The sequence below is a fragment of the Salvia hispanica genome, chromosome 6, assembly GCF_029641045.1.
Source record: "Salvia hispanica isolate PSC_SH4W2 chromosome 6, Shi_PSC_v1, whole genome shotgun sequence".
NCBI lineage: Eukaryota > Viridiplantae > Streptophyta > Magnoliopsida > Lamiales > Lamiaceae > Salvia > Salvia hispanica.
In genome coordinates, this window is record NC_142697.1 from 21,016,203 (window position 1) to 21,043,198 (window position 26,996).

A 26,996-nucleotide genomic window follows, 5' to 3' on the forward strand; every position below is an offset into this window, starting at 1 on the left:
TCAATTCAACACAAATTCAAAAACTGAAGCTAAGGTTCGTGAGATGGAGATCTTCGTGTAATTGAGAAGAGGATGAATCTAAACCCCTTTCCTAACTAAAACATGGAATTACTATTCTACCATTTCATAATAAATTAATCTAAAATTATTTTTTATGTGGCAAAATCTGGACCACTCATTTAATAAAAATGAGTGGCTGATATTGCATCTCATTTCTCAATTAGCATAAAAAATCTCAATTGATCACAATCCTATATATATAGGTACATGATCAATTGAGATTTTTTAGGCTAATTGAGAAATGAGATGCAATATCAGCCATTCATTTTTATTAAATGAGTGGTCCAGATTTTGCCACACAAAAAATATTTTTAGATTAATTTATTATGAAAGGATAGATTGGTAATTTCATCAATTGAATTCAAGGAGAGAAAACACTACAATAGCTGCTTCAAATCCTTCTTCTCTAACATCTGCTTCTCCACGATCATATCCACCATCGACCTCCTGAAATCCCCCAGCGGATCCTCCGATTTCTTCACGATCGCGAAGCTCTCCTTCACCTTCCCCTCCACCGTGCACGTAATCAGCTTCTTCAGCATCGACAGCCTAGTCGGCGCCGGCGAAGGCGAATTCCCCTCCACCGCCGCTCGATTCGACGATCAAGATGATCTCCTGCTCCGGCGGCGGGGATTTCTAGGGTTTGCGGCGTGCGATTTCTCTCCGATCAGATACAGATCGGAGGAGCATCGCGGAGATGAGGAGGCGAATTCCCCTCCGCCGCCGTCGATGCTCTGGAGAAAGTCGTCGAGCTCGGCGACCAGATCTCGAACCTCACCCTCGCCGACGCTCAAAAGCTCGTCGAGTACCTCCAGGACAAGCTCGGCGTCTCCGCTGCCTCCTTCATCTCCGCTCAAATCGCTTCTGGAGATCGTCTCCCACGAGATCTGCAGCAAGACGAGCTCGTGCACGCTGAAGCTACTGGTGCTGATGCTTTCATTTGCTTCGTTTCTGTTTCTGATCAACTCCAATATGTAAGTGTTGCTTTCATTTGCTTCGTTTCTGATCCAATTTGCTAGATCTGTTTGTGAAATCAGTGCCTTTGCTTTGTTTTGCTTGATTTCGAATCAAAATCATGTAATTTAATTCTTAACTAACCTTGATTTTGTCTACGGCTTAAGTGAACATTTAGTTTTCAAGTTGATTTTGTGTATTTTAATTCGATTGTGTTGCTGAAATTTTTGAGTTTTGTAGATAAGGTGTTTGTGATATTGCCTAAAATATTATTGTTGACATAAATTATATAAGTTGTTGACATGAAAATGTTTATTTTTTCCATGAATTATATAGCTCGTTGACATAATAATGTTTCTTGTTGACATGAATTATATACGTCGTTGGCATAAATTTTATGAAAAATGTTGTTGACATAAATAATATACGTCGTTGACATGAAAATATTTGTTGTAGATATTAATTATATATAAAATGTTATTGTTGACATAATAGTTGACATAAATAAAGTTTGTTGTTGACATCGTAGTTGACATAAATAACGTTTGTTGTTGACATCGTAGTTGACATAATGTCTTTGTAGTTGACATCGTGCGAAAATGACAATTATACCCCCTAGTTGACCTAATGTCTCAGTAGTTGACGTTGCGCGTTGACATTTAGTTGTTGACATTTTAATACGAGTTGACATTTAGTTGTTGACATTCTGGCTATTGATATGTGAATTATAAGTATATCAACTTGTGGAAAAGAAAAATCAATAGGCCAAGTATAGGAAAAGTAAAATAAGGGAAGAGAATGGATTTTCTATGAGGAAAGAAAAAGGAAAAAAGAAAGAAAGGGGTAAATAGAAAGAAAGGAAAATGGAAATGAATAGATAATGATAAGTAGTAGAAATGAGACGTGTCGTCTAGAGAAATAAATGGAGAAAAATATAAAAAGAATTTTAGAAAATAGAAAAAGAGAGTTGAGATAGAAATCAAATTAGTCTCTATCACTCTACTTTCTCTATCTTCACGTCTCTCTCCCTCTCCATTTCCATTTTCGCTCCTGCTTTCTCTCTTCGTTCACGTGTTCAGCTACACCTCAACGCCGAGCTCGTCGGCGAAGTCGCCGGGATGCCAGAACTCACACAACTCACCCCAAGTCCTAATTTCCCTCGTTTCTCTCCATTTTAGAGATTGAATTTCAATCCCACTTTGATCCAACATCCAAAATAGTTATATCGGAGGAAAACCAAGTTCCAGTGCAAGTAACAAAGGAGATGACATGATCTTGGAGTAAACGAATAAATTTATGGAGTTTTATTGACGTGTACAGTCTGTACACATATTCTATAATTTAATGCCTTTTACTTTGTTTAAATATTACTACATGTGTTTATGTGATTAGGTTTGTTATGTGAGTTGACAGGTTTGTTATTATATGAAATGGTATATTGATTAATATTTGATTGAGAGATGTAATATAGATAGATGGTGTACGACTTTCCTGGTAACAAAGCTATTGTTTTGTAATGGATATCGACAAAAAATTTAGGGACTATATCCTAAAATGTGATTACACTACGAGTTTAAGCTCACCCCTTCTTCTCCTTTTGCAGAGTATAGTAGTGAGGAGTCTCACTAGTTGGCAGCTGCACGTCATTGCGCGTGTCTAGTCATTGCGTGTATAGTTGGATAGAGTTTTATTATAACATGTTGATAATTATTTAATAGTGTGTATCTGTTTGTCGGATTCAAAGGAAAAAAAATATACATACGGAGAGTTGGGTTCTTATTAAGAGGTTGAGCTTTACCAAAAGGTGGCACCAATTATTCGGTTTTGTAAAACGAGTAAGGGGTGTTACAAATTCAATAAAATAAAACTCAACGAGTGGTGTGAATAAGATGAAATACAACAAGCCATATATATGGAGTTTGTTAGTATGTCTTTTTTTTTAAACCTAAATTTAGGTCAAAACAAAACAGAATCAACAAAAGGGGATTAACAGAATCAAACCAACAGAGTCAGCTAAAATAGTCATTACAAGGCCTTATCAGCGTTCAAAAGAGAGGATTACAAAATTAACTAGGTTTTAAATGGCACTACAAAATACTAATATATAATTTAAAAAGTGCATGTGCAAAACCGCATCCTCCTCGCTAGCCTTTTCTCCTCCTAAAATCAGCCTACTCCTCGTCCTTGTTTTCTTTGTATTTTTCAATTGCAGCTGAGTATCTTTCGCTCTTCTTCCGATTCCCCCCCTCCTTCAGGAATTCCTTCAGGAAAGGGATCCATTCACGCCGACATCCATATTTGCCCTCCATATCGTAGTAGTTGTCCTTGTCATCGGCTTGGAGCCTCTTCAGGACTTCCTTAAAGTTCTTTTCGTCGATTTTAAGTTTTCTGGGGCAGGGGTTGAATGACATGCATACCTTGAACTGTTGCTGTTGCTCGGTGCAATTTTCGCAGAAATCACACCTCTTCGTACAACACTCCTCGATCTTCCACTCCGTAGCCTTCTTTATCCTGCATTCCTTAATCGGACAATCCCGACGGTGTTTGTCAAACCAATGTTTGGTTATGTCAAAGGGACGATTCAAAATGACGTCCTTGCACGCTTCGTTGCACCGTACAAGTTCAGTTTGAGGTTTTTTCTCGGCGATTCGTTAGCTTTGATGGGATATGTAAATGAGAACGATGTGAATGAGTTTGTTAGTATGTCTTGAATCTATATTGTTTGCCGCTAGCCAAACGGGGGTTTCGCGTACACAATATTGGTGAACCACGTAAATTTATGTCTCTTCGTTTCTGTTTCTTATCAACTCCAATATGTAAGTTTTGCTTTCATTTGCTTCGTTTCTGATCCAATTTGCTAGATCTGTTTGTGAAATCAGTGCCTTTGTTTTGTTTTGCTTGATTTTGAATCAAAATCATGCAATTTAATTCCTAACTAACCTTGATTTTGTCTACGGCTTAAGTGAACATTTAGTTTACAAGTTGATTTGTGTATTTTAATTCAAATGTGTTACTGGAATTTTTGAGTTGTGTAGATAAGATGTTTGTGATATTGCCTAAAATATTATTGTTGACATAAATTATATAAGTTATTAACATGAAAATGTTTATTTTTGCCATGAATTATATAGCTCGTTGACATAATAACGTTTGTTGTTGACATGAATTATATAGGTCGTTGGCATAAATTTTACGAAAAATGTTGTTGACATAAATTATATATAAAATATTGTTGTTGACATGAAATATATGTAAAACATTGTTGTTGACATAAATAATATACGTCGTTGACATGAAAATATTTGTTGTTGATATTAATTATTTGTAAAATGTTATTGTTGACATAATAGTTGACATAAATAAAGTTTGTTGTTGACATCGTAGTTGACATAAATAACGTTTGCTTTTGACATCGTAGTTGACATAATGTCTCTGTAGTTGACATCGTGCGAAAATGACAATTATACCCCCTAGTTGACATAATGTCTCAGTAGTTGACATTGCGCATTGACATTTAATTGTTGACATTTTAATACGAGTTGTTAACATTTGATATTCTGGCTATTAATATGTGAATTATAAGTATTATTTTTTAGTTGTTGACATTTTAATACGAGTTGTTGACATTTGATATTGATACGTGAATTATAAGTGTTATTTGTTAGTTGTTGACATTTTAATACGAGTTGTTGACATTCGATATTCTCACTATTGATATGTGAATTATAGGTATTATTTTGTAGTTGTTGACATTTTAATACGAGTTGTTGACATTCGATATTCTCAGTATTGATATGTGAATTGTAAGTTATTTTTTAGTTGTTGACATTTTAACACGAGTTGTTGACATTTGATATTCTCGGTATTGATATGTGAATTATAGGTGTTATTTGTTAGTTGTTAACATTCGATATTCTGGCTATTGATATGTGAATTATAAGTGTTATTTGTTAGTTGTTGACATTTTAATACGAGTTGTTGACATTCGATATCCTGGCTATTGATATGTGAATTATAAGTGTTATTTGTTAGTTGTTGACATTTTAATACGAGTTGTTGACATTCGATATTCTGGCTATTGATATGTGAGTTATAATTGTTATTTTGTAGTTGTTGACATTCAATATTCTCGGTATTGATATGTGAATTTTAAGCGTTATTTTGTAGTTGTTGACATTTTAATACGAGTTGTTGACATTCGATATTCTCGCTATTGATATGTGAATTATAAGTGTTATTTGTTAGTTTTGACATTTTAGTACGAGTTGTTGACATTCAATATTCTCGCTATTGATATTTGAATTATAAGTGTTATTTTGTAGTTGTTGCCATTTTAATACGAGTTGTTGACATTCGATATTCTCGCTATTGATATATGAATTATAAGTGTTATCTGTTAGTTGTTGTCATTTTAATACGAGTTGTTGACATTCGATATTCTCGCTATTGATATGTGAATTATATGTGTTATTTGTTAGTTGTTGACATTTTAATACGAGTTGTTGACATTCGATATTCTCGGTATTGATATATGAATTATAAGTGTTATTTTGTAGTTGTTGACATTTTAATACGAGTTGTTGACATTTTAATACGAGTTGTTGACATTTGATATTCTCGTTATTGATATGTGAATTATAAGTGCTATTTTTTAGTTGTTGACATTTTAATAGAGTTGTTGACATTTGATATTTTGGCTATTGAAATGAAAATGACGATAATACCCCCTAGTTGACATAATCTACTTGCAGTTGACATTTCAAAATGAGTGGCTGAAAATGCATATCAATTCTCAATTAAGCTAAAAAATCTCAACCTAACAGGACCCTATATTAGTTCTATACTCCCTCCGTCCTGCTTTACCAGTCACATTTACTTTTTCGCATTTATTTTATTAAAATGATACTCCTATAAATAGTTAAAGTGGAGAATTGGTTAAGTAAGAGATATCATTTTTATAAAACGACTGAAAAAAAGTATTCGGGACTGCTAAAGCAGAACAAGGGGAGTATAAAATATGAGTGAAATGAGTTAGTGAAATGTTAGTCCTACTTACCATTTATAGTAAAAAGTGGAAGTGAACAATTAATAGGGGACAGAAGAAAATGACAAAAGTGGGCAATTAATGGGAGACGGAGGGAGTAGTAATCTCTAGGAGCATCCACAATAGCTCTAGACCAGCAATAACCCCGCATATTCACAACCCCAGCCAAGCAACAGTCTAACCGATGCCCTAGCCCAGCAAATAAATTGACAAATACTCCCTCCGCCCCAAAGAATATGCACTTTGGGGACGACACGGGTTTTAATGTAAAATTAGTAAAATAAAAGAGATGTAGAGAGAAAAAGTAAGTAAAGTATTGTTAGTGGATAATGCGTCTCACCTCATTAGAGAGAAGACACTTTCCAAATTAGAAAGTACATATTCTTGTGGGGCGCACGGAGTATGAAATTAAATTGGACAAAAAATGGAGAACGTGCAAACATAATTCAATAAAATAAAACTCAACGAATGGTGTGAATAAGATTAAATACAACAAGCCGTATATATAGAGTTTGTTAGTATGTCTTTTTTTTCAATCTAAATTTAGGTCAAAACAAAACAGAATCAACAAATAGAGGGGATTAACAGAATCAAACCAGCAGAATCAGCTAAAATAGTCATTACAAGGCCTTATCAGCGTTCAAAAGAGAGGATTACAAAATTAACTAGGTTTTAAATAGCACTACAAAATACTAATAAATAATTTAAAAAGTGCTAGTGCAAAACCGCCTCCTCCTCGCTAGTCTTTTCTCCTCCTAAAATCAGCCTACTCCTCGTCCTTGTTTTCTTCATATTTTTCAATTGCAGCTAGTATTTTTCGCTCTTCTTCCGATTCCCCTCCTCCTTCAGGAATTCCTTTAGGAAAGAGATCCATTCACGCCGACATCCATATTTGCCCTCCATATCTTAGTAGTTGTCATTGCCATTGGCCTGGAGCCTCTTCAGGACTTCCTTAAAGTCCTTTTCGTCGATTTTAAGTTCTCTAGGGTAGGGGTTGAATGACATGCATACCTTTAACTGTTCTTGTTGTTCGGTGCAATTTTCGCAGAAATCACACCTCTTTGTTCATCACTCCTCGATCTTCCACTCCGTAGCCTTCTTTATCCTGCATTCCATAATCAGACAATCCCGGCGGTGCTTGTCAAACCAATGTTTGGATATGTCAAAGGGACGATTCAAAATGACGTCCTTGCACGCTTCGTTGCATCGTACAAGTTCAGTTGGAGATTTTTTCTCGGCGATGCGTAAGCTTTGATGAGATATCAGAATAGGAACGATGTGAATGAGTTTGTTAGTATGTCTTGAATCTATATTGTTTGCCGCTAGCCAAACGGGGGTCTCGCGTACACAATGTTGGTGAACCACGTAAATTTATGTCTCTTCGTTTCTGTTTGTTTTGATTACTCAATTACTCTATTCTGTCAAAATATAGTTTAAATAAAAAAAATCGAACAGCTCACCGATCACCTCTCATCAATGCCTTAGCTCTCGGGCATTTCTCTCTCCTCCGTTCGGATGGCCGCTGGCAATAACGCCTGAAACTACAACTGCTTACGCGTTCTAAAAGTAAACAAGTAAAACTGCAAACAGGTCGAGCAGATTTACCAAATCAAACTGGTCAAGCGGAATCTAAACCTAATCGCGTGACGTCAACTTCGTTGTAAGAGCTGACATCAAAACTTAACCCACAATACTATTGACTAGTATAGGGAAGTAAGGATCGATCCCACAAGGAAAAACGTGCTAAGAGTGTGTTCGGGACGTTTCGGAAGGTTTAGGTTGTTGTCACGTATTCTAGTGGGTTAGGCTTAAATCTACTGGATTCGGCATAATTAAGAAACTATTCTATCTAACTGACCTAGAGGACTGAAGAAAGTATGGAAACATGCCTACAAAAGTATTGGACATGAAATAACTTGTAAATTGAAGTTAAACTACCTAGAGCACCTGTAACTGAAGGAGCACGAAACTTTCCCGAAATAGCCAAATAAAACGTAAAAGTGATGTAACACCCCCTATCCAACTTACACTCAGTCGAATAGGTGACGTCACAAAGAGGTATCATAAATTATGGTGAATTAAAAAAAATCCAATCGTAAACCAATTAAATAATTCATGAGAGTTCTAAATTCGTTACACACACAGCGGAAGCTATTGCTACGACAAGTATTCAAATTCTATACATGGCATATCTAACACGATTGGACACATACATCGCAAACCATGATCAGTAACTCTCTGTGGATGTAGTCGTCGTGCTAATCTGATATAAAAGAATATCCAATGACATTTTCTGAACCAACAAAATTGCAACACTTCTAAGACTTTAATCCTAATCCTCTACAAGTAATAAGCACATTATTATATTATTTAGGTCTTACATTACTAATTCTGTTTATCCGCCATTTATCCCATTATTACATATATATTTGTAATATACTCCCTCCGTCCCACTGAAGATGGCCCACTTTCCTTTTTAGTTTGTCCCATTCAAGATGACCCATTACTTAAAATGGAAACCCCTTTATCTCTACTTTATTCTCTCTCTCTTACTTTACTCTCTCATCTAACACACAAAATAAAACCGCATAAAATCCCGTGCCGCCCAAGGAAGATGACTCTCTCATCTAACACACAAAATAAAACCGCATAAAATCCCGTGCCGCCCAAGGAAGAGGTCATCTTCCTTGGGACGGAGGGAGTATTTATTTATCAACACGTATCAGAATTCAATATCATATTCCCGATAACTAACATATATTCAAAACTAACGGTGCACAACATAACAATAGAATATCTAAATTAATTAGTTAACTAAAGTTCAAATGTTAGGTCAATTTGCATCAATAGGCACATAGTCACCACAAATCACATCACACAACCATTGCACCATCATCATGTTCAGTTTAACCTCTTGGATACACAGATGATTTACCAAATCAAATCAATATCAATCAATCACGCGTAATCAAGCCCAACGTGAATACACGCATCACATTATTTATTCTTCATCCACGTGCTTGGCGACACCATAGGTACACTAACAGTATATGCCCCCGCGTGAGGCCCGACCGAAATCATATAATATTTTCACCGCGTGTGGACGGATCGAATAAGTTGCAACACAGTGCACTCATATACATGTACCACCTGGCCGTATAGCTCATGGGGCAATTCATCATATATCATCATGAACCGCCTGGCCTTATAGCCCCATGAGTGAACATAGTGCACCCACATACTTATACCGCCTGGTCATATAGCTAATGGGGCAAATCATCAAATATCATAAACCACCTGGCCGTATAGCCCCATGAGTAAATATGGTGCACAAAACATATCATTGCCACCGTGCGTGGCCCGATCGAATCATTCATGCCAATTATTCCCAGCGACATCAACCAAGCACGTGGCATCACATTAATCATCATGTTAACGCGTAGATTCATCACATTCCTAATTCATTCGTCAATTCATTCATTACCATATCTCATCCAATATTTTTCCATATTTTGTGCCTCATGTCCAAGTATACTAATGCATCGCAAGCATAAACAATCAAATGTAAATCATAAGTTTACGATTAACACGTAGCAGCATATAGCACCACACAAGAGAATTAAGCTATTAAATACTGATTATATCACCTGATAGACTTATAAGCATAAGCCCTTAACCACCTTAACGTTCAAGTCACTGCAAATCCTTCTTCCTTTTTACTGTTGCCGATAAACTTTTCGCTTCGTTTACTACTCACACAAAACTCATAATAATATCATAACCTCAAATTATTCTTTAAGCTTTAACAAACTTTTAATTCCTATATTTCTTTCACTCTCAATCTTATTCCCTCAGAGCATGTTCAGTTTCTTTGGTATGGAACAAATAGAAATAAATCTTGATTTGATATATATGCGTGGAGCCCACATATTTGAGACTAAAAACAGGGTTCAGTGTGCAAGATTTAAACTCAGTTTTGCCTACAAATAATTTATTTATTTATTCCATTTTATGTCTTTTGACGAAAATGACCTTAAAATTTTAAAATTCCCAAATATCAAACAAGATTAATCTGCACGGCAGGCGACAACACGTCGGAGACGGAGCTGAATTCTGCCGATCTCCTTCAAATTCAGTAAACTTTCTGGAAGTTATTTTCTTCCATGCGCAGTGTGGAACCTCTTATAAACCCAGATTTCACAGCAAACTAATAGCAGATGTGGCCGTCTCCTCCGCGCCGCCCCTGCTCATCGTCGTCCAGTCGCTCGGGTCCTGCTCACTCGGCTTCGATTCAGCACCGTCAGTGCTTGAATCGCTGTCCGACTCATCTCCTCTCCCTCTTCTATTCAATCGCTGTCATCTCCTGCACCAACTCTTGCTACTGCGTCGCCGCCGACGCCGCCGCTGCGTCAGTCTACCACTCCCCACTCTTCCATCTCGATCTCACTCTCCTTCGTCTTTCGTGGCGCCTCGCCGGCGTCTAGCGGCTGCCGCCGCCTCGCCCCCAGCACCCAGCGTTCTTCTTAATCTCTCTGCTCGCTTCTCCACGTCATCGGCGAGCAGCTCCTCCACAGCGCCGTTGAGCAAGCGTGGATTTGCCTAGAGTTCAATTGATTTGTGAATGTGGTAAAAGAGGGGAAAATTGATGGTGAGGGCCTCAGAGGTAGAGCTGTAACTAAGCCACCATTTCTTGGAGTAATTAATTGCCAAAGATTTAAAACCCACATCCATCCACAGATTTGTTTTTGGCTATTTTTTATATGAATAGTGCGGGCCTTGATAAATTCGAGGGCTTGATAGAAATGTATCTCGGAAACTGAACAATGGATATGACCCCTAATTGAACCCATTTCCAAGCATTTCTAAGCATTTTCGGGAAACTGAACGCGTCCTCAATTTTATTCAATAGTGCTCATTAACATTTCATATTTACTTCATAATCTCATTTATTCATCATCTCTCAATATTAGAATTACAAATTACTATTGACGCGATAATTATTCATAGTCAAGTTCCATTATGTTACAAATTCACTAAATATACTAAATGGTTAATAAAATTCTAAATTCAATTCTATATACTTTTAATGTCTTATTGACCACATATTTCATTTTCATACTTATTTACGTCATTAAACTATCTAATTAAAGTAGACAAAGCTTCTGTTACTCTTCTCCCGATCTCATTATACAATCCAAAGAATATAACTTTAATAAATTCATATAAGTAACCATATCATTAAATTAATCCTCAATTTAATTATACATCATCATCCATGACATATATTCACTTTTTATCGATTTTATCTCATTAAACCGTTCAAATAAAATTTCTAATGTTCCACCACTATTTACAACTTATTATTAGGGCTTAACATTTTAAGTGATATAAATATTTTATAAGTAGTAAACATCCTTTATAAACTTTCCCATGAATTCATGTTATCCTTTATACTTCCCCACGGTCCTAATTTCATCAAATCAAGTCTAGGACTCATTTCCATAGTCGAAAAGTAAATTAATTCATTAGTTATATGAGTTTAATTTCCCTTTTTAATTATGCTGCATTACTGATTCATAAACCATGCCTCAAACATCAAAGCTACTCTTATATCCTTTCTTGGCCCAATTTGTATAATCATTCGGGTGTTAGTCTCATCACTTCCATATAATTATAATTTAGACATAGCTATAAATTTTCTACATTATATCAATAATCATCATAGTACCAAATAAAATCCATAGCCTATGTTAACCTCAAAATTATTTTGGCATTCATTAATTAGACTTCATACAAGTTCAATTCTTATTCATTAAGTATCTTTAACATACAAGAAAACCTATATTTATCAAAGCCAATAAGAATTCCAATAACACTAAATAATTCCATAATCTTTGTGTCTTATATAACCAAAGTTAGAATACTTAATTAAGTCCAATTACATACTCTACTATTTAGCCTTTTACAATCACGTATATCTCTATGTTCCAATAAATTATTCACATTGCTAATCACCTACAATTTTCAAATTCTAGCCTTCATAACTCAAGCTATGTAAATCAAACATTAGAGATGGAAGGTTACCTCGATTATAAGATCTCATAGCAAGTCTCGATTTGCTCCCAAGGACACGATCCATTAGTAAATTCTCCCTCAATTATAAGATCTCATAGCAAGTCTCGATTTGCTCCCAAGGACACGATCCCTTAGTAAATTCTCCCTGAAATATGGCCTAAAAATTACATAGAAATTTTCTTATTTTTATTTTTGGAGAAGGAGACCGGAGCCTCTTAGCCAAGAGAGAGAAATATGTATGATGAATTCCTCCTCCTCCTCAAAAGAGCAATTATGTATATATATAAATATTCTTTATTATTCTAGAAAGTTTCCAATAATAATTAAATATTTCAAATAGTATGTCGGTTAGCATAGTATATTTATATATACATATTTTTTTAATTTACACTCTTTAGTACATTCTGGAACATTAGAGCACTCCCAATGGAGTTCCCTAAAAACTCCCTTATTTCTCCCTAACTCCTGCCACATCAGCGCCACATCAGCACCAAAATTTATCCCCAGTTTTTAGCCAAGTGCTACATTGGTTTCTCCCTTATTTCTCCCTTATTTCTCCCTAACTCAACATTTCATTTTTACATCATTATTTTTTATATTATTTAATTTTCCCTACAAATGTATTTAATAAATAGACTAATAATGAACAATTCATCGTTGTATTAATCATTGGAAAATATAATACAACGAGAAAAAAAAAACTACAAATAAAAAACGCAAATAAACAAAGATTTAAAAAAAAAAAATCTAAGACGGAGGGGCCGGAGGGGCGTCGGGATCGAGCCCCAGCGTACTCTGCAGGTGTTGGATGCATTTCCAGAGGGCCGCCTTTTCTTCAGGGGTCCCGCCGCCGGTGAAGTACAGCGTGTACATCTGGGTCAGATTGGCGACATTGCTCGAATAAGTGGCTTTTTCTAAGTCGATGACGGATTCCGACGCGACTTCCGACGTTGCGCCCTTCCCCTTCCGCCTCCCCTTCGCCTTCTTCACTCCCTCCGGGCGCTCGTGCGGACCATCCCCACTCAAGTCGATGTGGGCCGCGCTCCCCTCGCTCTCCGAAACGCTAAGTCGCGAGCGCACCGATTTCCCGTGCAGCGCGTCGTGCATTCCCGTCCGGAATTTGGGGAGATCCTTCAGCTTATCGTAGATGTTCCAATACTTGAAGCCCTTCGTCGACAAGTACTGGCTACTATACATCCGGATGGCCTCATCTCGGACCATGTGCTCGTTCTGGCCACTCGTCATGTGAGTCATCAAGTTAGAATAAATACCGTTGAAGTGCCCGCAGTCCCTCATGAGGCGCTCCCAATGCCGACGGATCGCCTCGCTGCCATGGTCCTTCATTGAGGCAGTCTTGTGGCTCCTGTACTTCGCGGCAATCCGCTCCCAGAATATGATCTCAGTCTGGTAGTTGCTGCGCTCCGCGTCCTGTGACGTGTCCGCCCAGCAGTCGGCTATCAGCTCGGACTCTTGCAGAGTGTAAGTAGTCCTTACCCGCTTCGGCCTCTCATCGGAACCCGTATCAGTCGCAGCCGACGACGCCGGCGCCTTCCCCCTCCCGCTCCTAGAAGGCGGCTCGGTGGGCGTTTCTTCCACCTCGAAGTCCTCCGCGCTCAGTGTCGCGGCCTGAGATTCTTGGTCGCCTGGGGTTGATCCGGGGGTGTCGAACTGGGGCCGATACACATCGTCGGCTGGAAAGGGCATTCTGCCGGCAGAGTTGAAGTACGGAGAAAGTCTCCGCGCCGGAGGAGTCTGCAAAGGAGACGGACCCCCGTATGGAAGTTGGCCGGGAGGAGAACCCATCGCCAACAACGACTGCATCCACTGCTCGTTTGCTTCATCCGTGTTGGGAATTTGTGAACTCGACTCTTTCCCCTTACCCTTATCCTTACCCGATCGGGAACTTTTCTTCCAAAAGCTCATAATTTTGATGAAAATTGAAGATTGGGAGAAGAGATTGAAAATGGAGAGAATGAAGATTGTGGGTGATGAATGGAGGAAGTGGAGGAAATATTTATAGGGGTGGAATGTAAAATAGCCGTTGGGTTCAAAAAAAAAAAAAAAAAATTTTAATTATCGCCGATTATCGCCGAGCGTCGCCACAGTGGCCGGCGATCGCTCGGCGATAATCCGGCGTTAGAACGCCACTCGGCGAAGCAACGGCAACATTATCGCCGAATTATCGCCGACTTCGCCACAATGGCCGGCGATAATTCGGCGATAACCGGCGATTTATCGCCGAGAATTCGCCACCTCCATTGGGAATGCTCTTACACATGTAATCTCCATATATTTCCTCATTTATATAATATTTTATTGTAGGATCAATTTAAAACAATTAGTATTCTAATTCTAATTTACTTATGTAGTACTAGTAAATATATATATTTTCTAATCTTCTGTAAACTTGCAAGCAAAATTCAATTTCTACGAAAGAAAAACTTACCACATTCTAAGTGAGATGTATTTTAGTATTAATTTATTATTTTACATACCTAATATAATTTACGTATTTTCTATATTTATTTAATTATATATGTTGCTTAACCATAAATCTATCATTTCTTTTATTGGAAGACTAAATTCGCATCAGTCTATTTTCAGGGTGTCACAAGTGAAGTAGGGACCAATTTCCCTAACTAATTAAGCTGTGAAAAAGCGTAAAGAAAAAAACAAACCGCAGATCTGAATCCTAACCACCACTACTTTATCTTCTTCATGTAATCAACGCGAAACAGAGTAAAACAGAATACTCCTTCCGTCCACAATTAAGAGTCTCATTTCTAAATGGCGCGGGTTTTAAGAAATGTTAAGAAAAGTGGGTTGAAGAAAATTAGTGGAATAGGGGTCCCACTTGCATATATTAGTTTTAAATGATATGTGAGTGGAATGAGTTAGTGGAATATGGGGTCTCTTTACCATTTATAGTAATTATGAACCGGGACTCTTATCCGTGGACGGACAAAAATAGAAAAACGAGACTCTTATTTGTGGACAGAAGGAGTAACAAACACCATTGAAACAGAGCATGCTTCAGAACAAGACATAAAAGCGAAATTCAAGGTAGGAATACCAGATCTACTCTACTTGACCAAGCGGAATTGATAAACGAACAGTAGTAAGCCATAATCATGCACATTCGAAACAGCATAACTTAGATTTACAAACTTAAACTCTGATCTAACGCGGATCCACTGAAATTTAACTTCATAAAACTCAGATTCATGAAATCAGACTTGAATTCAACAGATTTCAACACCCTACAACTAACAATTGCTAAACGTATCCAACAAAGCAAAATCCAAATATCAACACCATGAGATCCAAAGAAATATCAACAAAAACATCCATAGCATCGGATATAAGATTAGATCCACGAAATCCAACTTCGAGATTCACAAGCTAAGAAGTTCAAGACTTTAAAATACTTAAAAAAAAAGGAAATCATCCAAAGCAGAAAATAAAGGATTGTTTCTTCGCCCACGTAGGACGGTGGAACACAAGTATCACGAACTAAGGACACCACCAGCCAGAAATAAACTCCCCTCCAAGTACGCAAAATTAGAAACTAAGAAAATGAAATGAAAATGAGCTCAGGAGACTTGAGCTAAGAGGGAGAGCTGCTTGTCTTCGATCTCCATCCCTTTATATGAGGAGGCTTGAGGCTCTAATCCCTAAGGCACTCTCTCTCTCTCATTTGATGCTTGTGCCCTTAAAGAGGTATCTTTGAAATCTGTTCTTTTTCTCCACTTCTTTCTTCGATCTCCATCCCTTTATATGAGGAGGCTTGAGGCTCTAATCCCTAAGGCACTCTCTCTCTCTCATTTGATGCTTGTGCCCTTAAAGAGGTATCTTTGAAATCTGTTCTTTTTCTCCACTTCTGCTCTTATGGCCGTCTTCATGATTCTCCTTGGTCAGTTTGGCGGCTTGTGGTACTTCACTTCAAATTCTGCTTGATTTGCGTCTGTCTGGTCGATTTGCAAAATGTTCCTGGACCCGACAGATTTTCTACGTACCTGAATTCAAAATTACACATTAGCTCCCCGAAAGCACAGAAATTCACCTTAGAACAAATACACGAAACTAGCCTTATCAGTGCCTAGCCGCACACAAGTGGCTAGAGCCTAGACTAGGGTGCTATTGTGGATGTTCTAATTAGTAAATAGATATATACATATATTTTTCTTTCACTTATTTTTACTTTATTTTTTATTTTGATTTTAATTTTTATATATATTTATTTTATTCTTCGTCGTATCTCAGTTTCATGTCACAATTTCAATTCTTCTCCAATTTACTCCATATTTCTCTTTGTATTTCAATCATTTTATTTTTTTCACTTAACATTTTTTTTTTGCGGATTAAGGTTGGAAAGGCGGAATACGACTAATCCTGTTCAACTGGGTTTGCGGATTAAGGCTGAAAGTCTCTCAACAGGTGGGAGGGTTTGAGTCTGTGACCTCAAGATCACCACAGTTTCGCGCTACCAATTGTGTTTGATTTTTATCTCTTTTTAATTAGACTAAAGTCCGTGTTTGGCTATTAATTTCACTATTTATTTGGCTATTACTCCTATTTATTTGGCTATTCCAACTTTCAAGTATTTATTTGGCTATTAATTACACTATTTATTTGGCTATTCCAACTTCCAAGTTTCAATTATTGTGTGGTTGGTTGGAGGATAGTGTTTTAACGAGTACACATATAAGAAGCTTTTCCCATATTGGTGGGATAGTCTTTTCTTTTCCAAGAATGTACACTGTTTGGTACAAATTGCCCACATTAAGAAAACTAATTAACGTGTGTTTGTTACAAGCCTTTCTACAAATTGCCACATGTGAGAAATGATAGAAAATGACTATAAAACAATAAAGTATAGATATATGCCGAGAAGTATATAGACATAGTACAAAAGAGTAGTAGGTGTAGGTGTATTTCATTACTCAACATAAGCCACATATATATAGTACTCCCTCCGTCCCGGCTAAGATGACACATTGCTTAGCCGGCACGGGGTTTTAGGAATTATTGGTTAAAGTGTTTAATTGGAGAGAGAGAAGGTGGGTGTAAGTATTAAAGTAGAGAGATAAAGAAAGATGGATATTTTAATAGGAGTGAGAAAAAGTGGTTGAATGTATTAATTGGAGAGAGAAAGTAACCAAAAAAGGAAATGTGTCATCTTAGTTGGGACAAACTAAAAAGGAAAACGTGTCATCTTAAGCGGGACGGAGGGAGTACAAGATACTAAGCTAGACTATGTCACACCACCGATGTGGGATACTAAATATTCTTAATACTACTAACATTCTCAACAATGACAATGACCCTGAATTCAGTAGTGGAATGTCCATCTGCCCTTGTTCATACTTCATCCGGAAAAAATGGCGGCTACAACCTTCTCTTTCGCGCCATCGTTTTCTCTCGACCTCCCTGATCCGAGGTGAAGTGGCGGTGAGCAAATGGATCAATGCTCCAATATTGCTCCTTACAATCACGGCCAACACATTCTTCTCGTCCTCCTTCGTCACCTCCACTAGGTCGTCGAGCACCTTGTGCTTCACCTCCAAATGGCCTATCTGGAGGCGGGTGTAGAACTCCTTCAAGTTGCCATGGATTGCAGCCTCCGGCTCTGCACAGCTACTCGTTGCAGCAAACGGGAATGACACCTCCCCTAGCACCCATGTCTTGATCAACAGCCCACAATCACGAAGATTAAAGTTCCTAGTAATCGCATCAAGATCACTCTGCATCCGAAGCTTCCCCTCATATTTCTCTCTCACACACAAATCTGTCAATTGAATCACGTCTTTCAACGTCTTGACATGGCCTGCAGCTGCTCCTTGCACATAGCATTGCAACTACCTAACCCACAACATCAAAACACACAAGTGGAAAAGAAAAGAAGAATATGAGAAAGTTTCTACCTTTGTTCTTTGCACAAAACATTAGTGTGTGTAGTTTCAATCGACATCTAAATCGCGAAGGGAATTAGGAGATTAACTTTTGAATTACAGTCGAACCTCAATTAACGATTGCATGTACCAAATTGGTGTACAGAGGATGACTAATTGAAGCAAATTACATAAATTGCATGAACAACAGGTCACACGAAGACTAATTCAAGTGGAGAGGAAGTGTAATTGAAGTACATGCGATTCCAATGAAGTAGAATATGAGGAAAACGAATCGATACATATATTTCCATATAAGTGCACTACGCCATCAGTGAGGGGTAACGAAATTTCACCATACAAATTTCCCAAAATCGTCGATTATCCACATCAAGTGAACTATGAATATGAGTAAAACGAGCTCACCTGAATTGATAGAAATTGAACCGGGGCTTCCAAATGCGTGCGTGTTTTGGAGTCAATTTCAATCTATGCACATATAATTCAATTTGAATCGGAAGCGAATTGGTAACACCCAAATTAATAGAAGCGAGATTGATCCTCTTTGAAGAATTCAACACCATCGACATACTCGGATCGGAATTCGTTTACAACGGCGGTGGCAACTCGTATTGAGGCCCTCGCGAAGCTGCCATTATATGAAATCAATGAGACAGTTGAAAGGGTAAAATGGGTGAAGAATTTGTTTTCTAGGTTTCTGAGAAATACCACCAATTTTCGCCAATAGTGTTTTTTTAGAAACGTTGATTGTAATCTCAACTCTTGTGAAACCCAACGAATTTGTACCGGGTCGCCCGATTATTTTCAGATCTACAAAACATGAGAGAAGGAAGGAGAACAATGTTTTATGCGCTCATTTCTTACTCTATACCCCCTACCATTTAGAGTATCTGCATTGCGTTAGGCTAATACGACGGACGTACCGAAGTAGGACGAACTCTCATCCGCGGACTACGTCGGCTAGTCCTAATGCTAGCCGATCACTCGTCCGCTATTGCGTGGACAAGCGATCTGCTAGCCGATTTTTATTTTTTTAATTTTTTTTAATTTATACTCTATATTTACAATTCGTTGCACTTCATTTTTTTTAAATATTTGATAAATACCAATAATTAAAATGAATTAATCATATTTTTTTTTTTATAATTTGAACTATGTGTTTAATGAAATTCGTGTTGAATTTTTAGTTCTGTATTTGTGAATTTGTTTGCTTGGCTAGGACGTCGGCTAATCCTAATGCTAGCCTATTTTAGGCTGTGAGAAGTCCTAATGATATGACATATTGTGAAAAGTCTAGTACTGTGGGCAGTGGTGTTTTAAGATAAATTCTAGTGATAGGCTATGGTCTAGGGAGTACTACTAAGAGCATCTCCAATGTTACATAGACCAGCAATAGGCCAGCAATAGGCTAGCCATTCTCTCCCCTGCCACGTCAGCAGCATTAAAAAATCTACCTGCCACATCAGATTTAGGCCAGCCATAGGTCAGCCGCAATAAAAATAATTCAAAATATACTACATTTACGGAATTAAAATTATGATTAAATTACGGAATAAAATTTACGACACATATACGGGAAAATTAATCCATTCCATTTAAAAAAAGTACAAAGATTAAAAAAAAAGTACATGATTTTTTTTATAAAAAAAAGGCTTCCACACACGAGCCCCGCCACTCTCTACTCCTCATCGCCTTCGCCGTCGCCGCCGTCCTCTCCGTCGCCGCTGCCGCTGCCGCCACCCGTGGTATCTGAGCCCATGTCGGAACCCCCTAGTCGTGCCCTCGCGACATCCAAATCAACCCACATGCTCTCGAGCATCGAGTGAAGAAACATCTTTTCCATAGGGTTAGTGGCGGTCCTCCAATCTTGGAAGACCTTGTACATCTGAGCCCGCGTTTGGTTACGCGAATGGAGAGTGTACTTGAGTGGGGCGGCGGGTGGGAGGGCGGAGGACTGGACCTCGCGGGGCGATAGGGGGGATCCGCCCCTTGCAGCCCGTTGCGCCCGCTTCTTTCCAACCGGGCGGGGACGACCAGCAAATGAAGAAGGGGATGGAAACTCCTCAGCATCCGGGGGGAGGTCGTGGGATCCGCCGCTGCTGCCGCTGTAGTCGCCGGTATAGTTCAGTCTCTGCTTCTTCGGCCACCCAGCGTCGCACCCCGCACGGAACTTCTCGGAGTCCTTCAGCAACAAAAAGCACTCCCAGAAGTGGAACTCCTTGTACGTCCCCGCCAAGGGGAACTGACTCTCGGCTATCCTCCGGGCGTCCTCCTCATTCTACCCACTAGTGAGCTGACGGAGGGCGTTGGCGTACAACGCCGAAAAATGGCCGACCGCGGCCCTTATGCGCTCCCACCCCTTCCGGACCTCTTCCCCGCTGAAGTCCTTCCCGTGCGGGCAGTGCCTCCTGTAGGCAACTCTAATCTTCGCCCACATGTTGACGACCCGCTGGTTGTTCGCAACCAGCGGATCGTCGCACACCTCCAACCACCCCCTGGCCACCCCAGCGTACTCATCCTCCGTCCACTTCCTCCGGCCGGGGGTGTCGTCAACAACGGGCTGCGACGACTCGCCGACCGCCTTGGCCTTCCCCCTCGTCTTCTTCTTCTTCGCCGTGGCCCGCCCTGCTGGAACGGGAGTGTCCGGATCGCCGAGATCGATCCCCATGTCATGCAATGACAAAAGGTCATCGCCAGTGAACTGCGTCTCCACTGGGGTCGACGTTGTGGGACGAAGCCGTCAAAAAATCCATAGAGGGACGATAGACCGTGTCCCCCCCGGTGACCCTTGCATCCCCCCGTGTTGCATCCCCCCCTTCATCCCTCCCTGCCACATCATCCCCATCATCTGCTGCAGCATCTGCTGCTGCATCTGGGGCTGCATCTGGGGCATACCTCCCCACCCGCCGCTCCCCTGCCCCCCACCCGGCATCCCCCACGGCATACCCCACGGCATACCCCCCTGGTTCACCCCTGCAATCCCCCGGCGCACCGGCCATCATCCCCATCAACTGCCCCCAAGGGACGTTAAACCCTGGGCCCATCTGCCCGCCCCATCCAGATCCCACAGGTACCGTGGGAGTCTGAGATCCACTCGTCACTGGACTGGACTCGTTGTTGTGATCCATCGCTCGATAATGCTCTTGTACAAAAAGTTAGAGAGAGAGAAAACTCGTTAAAACAAGTGGTGCAAATGAAAATGAAACGAAAATCGCGTTTATATAGTTTTTTTTTTTTTTTTTTTTGAAAAAAAAATTCGGGCGCTGGCCGATCGGGCTGCCACAATGGCGGCCAGCGCATCGGCCAGCCCACGCCGATCGGCTCGCCGATTTCCGGCTAGCCGCCTCCAATGGTTCGGCTAGCCGATCGGCCAGCGACGCGAATCGGCTAGCCGACCATTGGAGATGCTCTAAATTGTCAATTCCCTCCAACAAAAGCATTTAAACTTTGAAGAGCGCGCTCTCGCCATTTTCTCTCAGCCAGACACCAGATCAGCGGCGCCATGAAGAGAGCTCGCTGTACATGCCTGCGATCTAGAGTGATCGAGTTCCTCATTCGATCTTCTCAGGTCTGCTATCTGTCTTCTGCACATATATTTTGATTTTTTCTTAAATTGTGTAGAATTCAGCATGGATTTGAGTTTCTTTCGTCTGTAATTCACTGTAATACATTTGGAAAAAGTTGCTGGAAGTTTCTCCAATTGTCAAGTACTCGGCGCTATCGCTCTTCGCCGACCGTTTTTACCCTGCTCTCTCCAGGTAAGTCATATGCATCTATATAATTTTTATTTTTCACGATTTGGAAGAATTGATGTTGCCGATTATTGCGAAAGCTGTAGCTATATGCTTAAGGCAGAGATGGCTAGTATGCTTTTGCAGTAAATTCAAATTTTGTTTTACCTTTTTATTGATTGATTGTGCTAGATGATTAAATGCATATCTGATGTTTGTATAACTTTAGGTCTTGTAATATGATCGATCACGCGCAGCATCAACTATTGTACTATATGATTCAGCTCGTTTACTATTGAAAATCTTGCTCAACTAACATATTAACACACTAAACCCTATGTCTGTGAATGAATACAGTAACATTTATAATTACTCGCATACTTTCTTACTCTGATAACAGAAGTACCTCGATTTTTTTTATCACTGTGATGTTGATATGAAAGATGCTTGCTACATTTTTGTTATCTCTGTACGCCTCACACGAATTGCTTGTATCTTGAATTTTACAAGGAAATGTGCATGTTTTCCATAACTTTTGTTTGAACATTGATGATAAATGTGAAGGCATCTCTTGGTTTTGTTTCTTTCATCTAGTACAGTGGTGTGTGACAGAGATCTTGAGATACTGTTTCAAGTTTCACAGTGCTAAAACATTTCTTTAATGCTGGTATGAGATTTAAAACTATTATCTGTTTTTCTTTCGTTGGCTATGATTCCCCTGCCTTCTGCTAGATGATAGAAGTTTCAAAAGGTTTTCACATTATTAGTCTCACAAAAGTTTATTTATTTGTAACTTTCATGCTTTAATAGAAACCTTCTCATTCACTCAGTTAATTTATTGGAAGGCACCAACTCTTCACATTGTTATCTTATTCTGTTTATATGCCTCTTGAAGTGCTAGGTTTTCTTCAGACTCGACCTGGTTCACATCTTGATTGATTTCATCCCTTTTCTTTTTGTTTCGTATGACATGCTTTGAACATTCTTTGTATTGGCCACTTGGGTTTGTTTTTAGATGTTTAGATCATCTTTCGTTCCGATCACTTACCAATTCATAAAGAGGGCATATGCTAATGTAAACAGTAAGCTTATTCACAACCAAGATACAAATCTTGAGACTATTTGAACCTGCCCGAATTCGTTAATCTGATACTGCACTGGTGGCGTTTATTGATTATTTCTTTTTATTTTTGGAAAATCCTTCAAAGACTCAAAGACAGGAAGGTGACAAAAAACTGGCTTCTGCATCCAATTGAAGAATGTAACTTGCAGCTATTTGCTCTTGTTTCACTATGGATATCTAGCAAAGTAGGTACATTGTTTATCAGCCCAAATACTACTTCCATCTTTCTTGTCATTAAACTTTTGTTAATTTTCAGGTACATGATTCACCTCCTCTATCTGTTCAAAAATTCAAATCCTTGGGAGACAAGTTTATCAAGGAGCAACATTACACTATGGGAGATATTCTGGAAGCTGTAAGATAGTTGTTTCAGTAATGTTTATAAGTTCCTGCTCCATTTTCCATTAAGCATGATGGCTGACAAGAAATCTGCAGGAGATAGTGTTAATGCAGGTAACAGTACAATGTGCTATTCCTTACTGATGCTATTTTGACTTGTTTTTGTTATCTGGATCACCTTACTGTTCGCCGAGTAATCAAATTGCTTCAAGGTTGTGCAATTTGGGATTGGCATGTCAAAAATTACTTTTTCTTCAGTTGAGGACCTTCTTGTTCAATTCAAGTAAGCTTTGTTACCAACAATGAGTTCTTTCTGCCCCCTCAGTTTGAAACAGTTTCATAAACTGATTATTTTTGGTTGACTTAGGGCAATAGCCCAAGTTGGAGAGCATGTGAAATTTGAAGCTTGTATGGATGTTATGGATCTGCTTTACGAAAATGAAGAGACATCAGTCCTTTACAGCTCTCCTGAGGCTCTGGCCGCATCAGTAGTGGTATGTGCTAAATTTCTTCAGCTGCCATGAGACCTATTATGCATTAGCATGTATTCATTTTGAAATGATCCTTCCACACCCTTCTTAGGTTGTTGGCTACATCATTACAGTGCCTCCACAAAGGTGGGAGTTTCCAGTTCTGCCTTGGGGTAAGATTTCATCAATTACCAAAATAGTATTTCTATTCTCACTACCATGTTAACCTTAGAACATGCATCATCAGTACTAGCTGCTAATCTGAAAGCAACAATAGGTTTTAAATGAAGTTCATAAAATTTGAAAATGAGGATTAGACTTCCATTTTTTCTCTTACATCATTCAAGACTATAACTGCCTTTAATAGGTTAAGTTTTTTCATCATCGTCTTAGTATGTAAAAATTTTACGATCGAGGAAAAATATTTTGAATTAGAGAAATGGAGCAACTGAGCATTAACTTAGGTGGTGTTCATGTGCAAGGATTTGAACATTTATAGATTACATTTGATTAATGATGTTTATAACAAGATCATTCGTGTGTAGATTTAGATTTACTACATAATTGGAAAATCTCCTGATAAATGCAGGCTAGACTTTATTTTTTCAACTAAAAAATATTCCAAGGCAAACACAATCTTGTGGATTTTCTTCTGAAATCTTTATTTTATTTTTCATTCAAAGTGGGACATAAATTTTTGTTTGGGTTGGTACAGTCTGGCATTTGTTGAGACAACCAAGTTAACTGAATAGGAACATATTTTCCATACTTGGGAAGACAATATGGTCATTTCGCATTGCTTGAGAAGGATTGTTTTAATGAAAATCAGTCTTAATTGTGCATAGAAATCATTAGATTAATCACTAATTGAACGAATTGATTATTCATTGACGTTTATATGGTTGGTATACTGCCCCCTTCTACCAACCACCCATCACCATTATTTGGTTTCTTCATTTCATCTATATGCCCATCTTTTCTCAAAGTCTGCTAAAACACCAAACCAATCTCTTGGTCAAAGTTTCACATAAGAATCCAGCTTGAGAGAGCCTGTTTTCTTAGATACCGAGCTCACCATTAACAGCTCTTTTAGTCATAATAGTTATTCTTATTCTTTCAATTGTTTAAAATGTTGAACCATCCCTCGTGGAAGTTGTATACTTGTATATAGATCATTTGACTCAACCAGTGTCTTTCAAAGTGAAATTGCCTAGACACATAGTATCTCGTACTGCACTCAGTCTACCTAGTAAATAGGTATATGCATAAATCAGCGAGTGACCAAATTGATGTTTTATGTGTGTTTGTATCTCAGAAATTCACACAAGCCACATTAGTATTTTCTACCTAGCAAAATATTACTGCAACCCCCTATTACTTAGTAATATCAGCAGTCGTTATTTTAATTTACATATCTGCATTTAAGAGCAGCTAGGTTGTGGCTGTCTAAATTTATTTGTGGTCGAGCTTTAGCAATTACAACAGTATTGTACCTTACAATTGCCGTGCGGCCTAGATAAGATAAACAGAGACATAGGGAGATTTCTGCCTAACTGTCATTATATGCCCACAACCATGTAGAAGCTCCTGTACCCCACTATTATCAAGGGTTGCTGTTTATAACATAGTTTAATGATTAGCTGTTAATCTAGATAAGTCCGGATCTCTGGATGTTGATTGAAATCCTAATATGATTATATTTCATTCAAACTGTTTGCTTTCTTTTCTTGTTGATACTCCATAAAAAATGTACAAGTACTTAAACAATATTTGTTCCTTCATATTCATATTTATGCATGCTATAGATTTTCAGTCCAATAACAAGAATGTGGCAATGCAATTGTGTGATTTTATGAACTAAAAATTACTATACCAAATTGTAGTGAAATTTGTTACATCTTGCAAAGAAGAGGACATACTGGATACTGTCAGGGTGATTCTGAAGCATATATTCGAACCCCAAGCAGACTATTATGTAGCAAATGAGTAAAATGTAACATCTGAATCTCTGATTATGAAGGTGAGATAAAGATATTTTGTTGATTTTGTGTGGTTTTGAAAGGTAGTATTACTAATATTTTGACATTTAGGTACCCAGTAGGACCACCAAAGGACTATCCATGATTCCGTCCTATCAAGAAGACATGAATTTAATTTGAGCTTTTCCACTTGGTGCCCTACCTGCATTCCCAGACTCATTGATGTTTTTTGTTTACCGAATACTTGAATAAATTGGGGTGACATTCTATATTTTACGGTTTTATTGTGGTGGATAAAATGGGTTAGCATAGCTGTATGGCATTTAATTCACTGCAATCTTTTCTTGTGTTTTGTAACGGCATAATTCCTATTCACAGGGCCCTGCCTATGCACGAATTGGATTTTGGACTCTCTCTTTACCCCTCAGTTATATTGACAGACCAATTTTACCTTTTGATTTGCTTCGGGCCTACTTTATTCTGATAGCTTCAGTTTCTAAAGTTGTACAAGTATTCGATAAAATAAAATAAAAAAGTTGTTTGGGGTTTTGTTGCTGTTGGGGCTGCTGACAAGGCTGATAAGGAAAATGCGGCATTTGACGTGTGTTTTGGTTGGTATGACGATATAATATGTGCTGTATTCACACCGGTCAAATTTCTATAGTTGCATGCATTTGATGCATGTATTTGTATATAGATTACTCCCTCCGTCCCCGATTACGAGTCACACTTTGACCGGACACGAGTTTTAAGAAATGTAAAGAAAAGTTGGTTGAAAAAATTAGTGGATTGTGGGACCTATTTTTTTCTATTGGTTTTATAATAAAATGTGAGTGAATTGAGTTAGTGGAATGTGAGACTTACTTACTATTTATGGTAAAAATGAAGTGTGACTCATAATTGGGGACAGACCGAAATGGAAAAGTGTGACTCTTAATCGGGGACGGATGAAGTATTATAGTATGCACTTCTTTCACCTATTCATTCGGGTATTTATACAGATATGAACATACACTACTCCATAATATTTTAATAAATATGGATGGATCAATAATGACAATGTGATAATACCAACAAAATAAATATGTTCTAATATTAATGCATGGAACAAAACGACATTCACTTCATTTAAGTCAAGTCCATAAATTCATTCGGGTGATATAGAGTTGTTTTAATTTATTTTTTAAGAATGTAGTAATATATACTTGATTTTAAGGGAAGAAGGAATTAAATTTTGTATATATCAGGGGTTTGAGTCTCTCGAGGTAGTATTGGTTCTCCGAATAAAAAATTGAGACCTTGTATAATG

General features: G+C 38.4%; 1 protein-coding gene and 2 long non-coding RNA genes across 4 annotated transcripts; 2 read left to right on the forward strand and 1 right to left on the reverse strand.

The window, feature by feature from the left end:
* The first annotated feature begins 1,898 nt into the window (after positions 1-1,898).
* Positions 1,899-2,817, forward strand: LOC125208063 (uncharacterized). The gene is made up of 2 exons (XR_016132244.1): positions 1,899-2,328; positions 2,618-2,817. It is a non-coding gene; the product is annotated as an uncharacterized LOC125208063 (long non-coding RNA).
* A 7,127-nt stretch (positions 2,818-9,944) lies between these two features.
* Positions 9,945-12,384, reverse strand: LOC125204079 (uncharacterized). Its single transcript, XR_007173485.2, has 2 exons — positions 12,143-12,384; positions 9,945-10,657 (listed from the first exon to the last, which is right to left on the reverse strand). It is a non-coding gene; the product is annotated as an uncharacterized LOC125204079 (long non-coding RNA).
* Positions 12,385-21,440: 9,056 nt separating this feature from the next.
* On the forward strand, positions 21,441-26,099 carry CYCJ18 (cyclin J18). Of its 2 annotated transcripts, none has more exons than XM_048103672.2 (10): positions 21,441-21,613; positions 21,727-21,803; positions 22,985-23,084; positions 23,156-23,254; positions 23,335-23,352; positions 23,451-23,521; positions 23,606-23,732; positions 23,821-23,881; positions 25,592-25,728; positions 25,807-26,099. In XM_048103672.2, exons 1-9 carry the CDS (start codon positions 21,548-21,550, stop codon positions 25,696-25,698), a joined length of 726 nt encoding a protein of 241 aa, XP_047959629.2. In that variant the 5' UTR covers positions 21,441-21,547; the 3' UTR covers positions 25,699-25,728; positions 25,807-26,099. The 2 variants fall into 2 exon arrangements, with proteins under 2 accessions (XP_047959629.2, XP_047959628.2); XM_048103671.2 differs by having other exon boundaries at positions 21,446-21,613; positions 25,799-26,099.
* Positions 26,100-26,996: the final 897 nt, after the last annotated feature.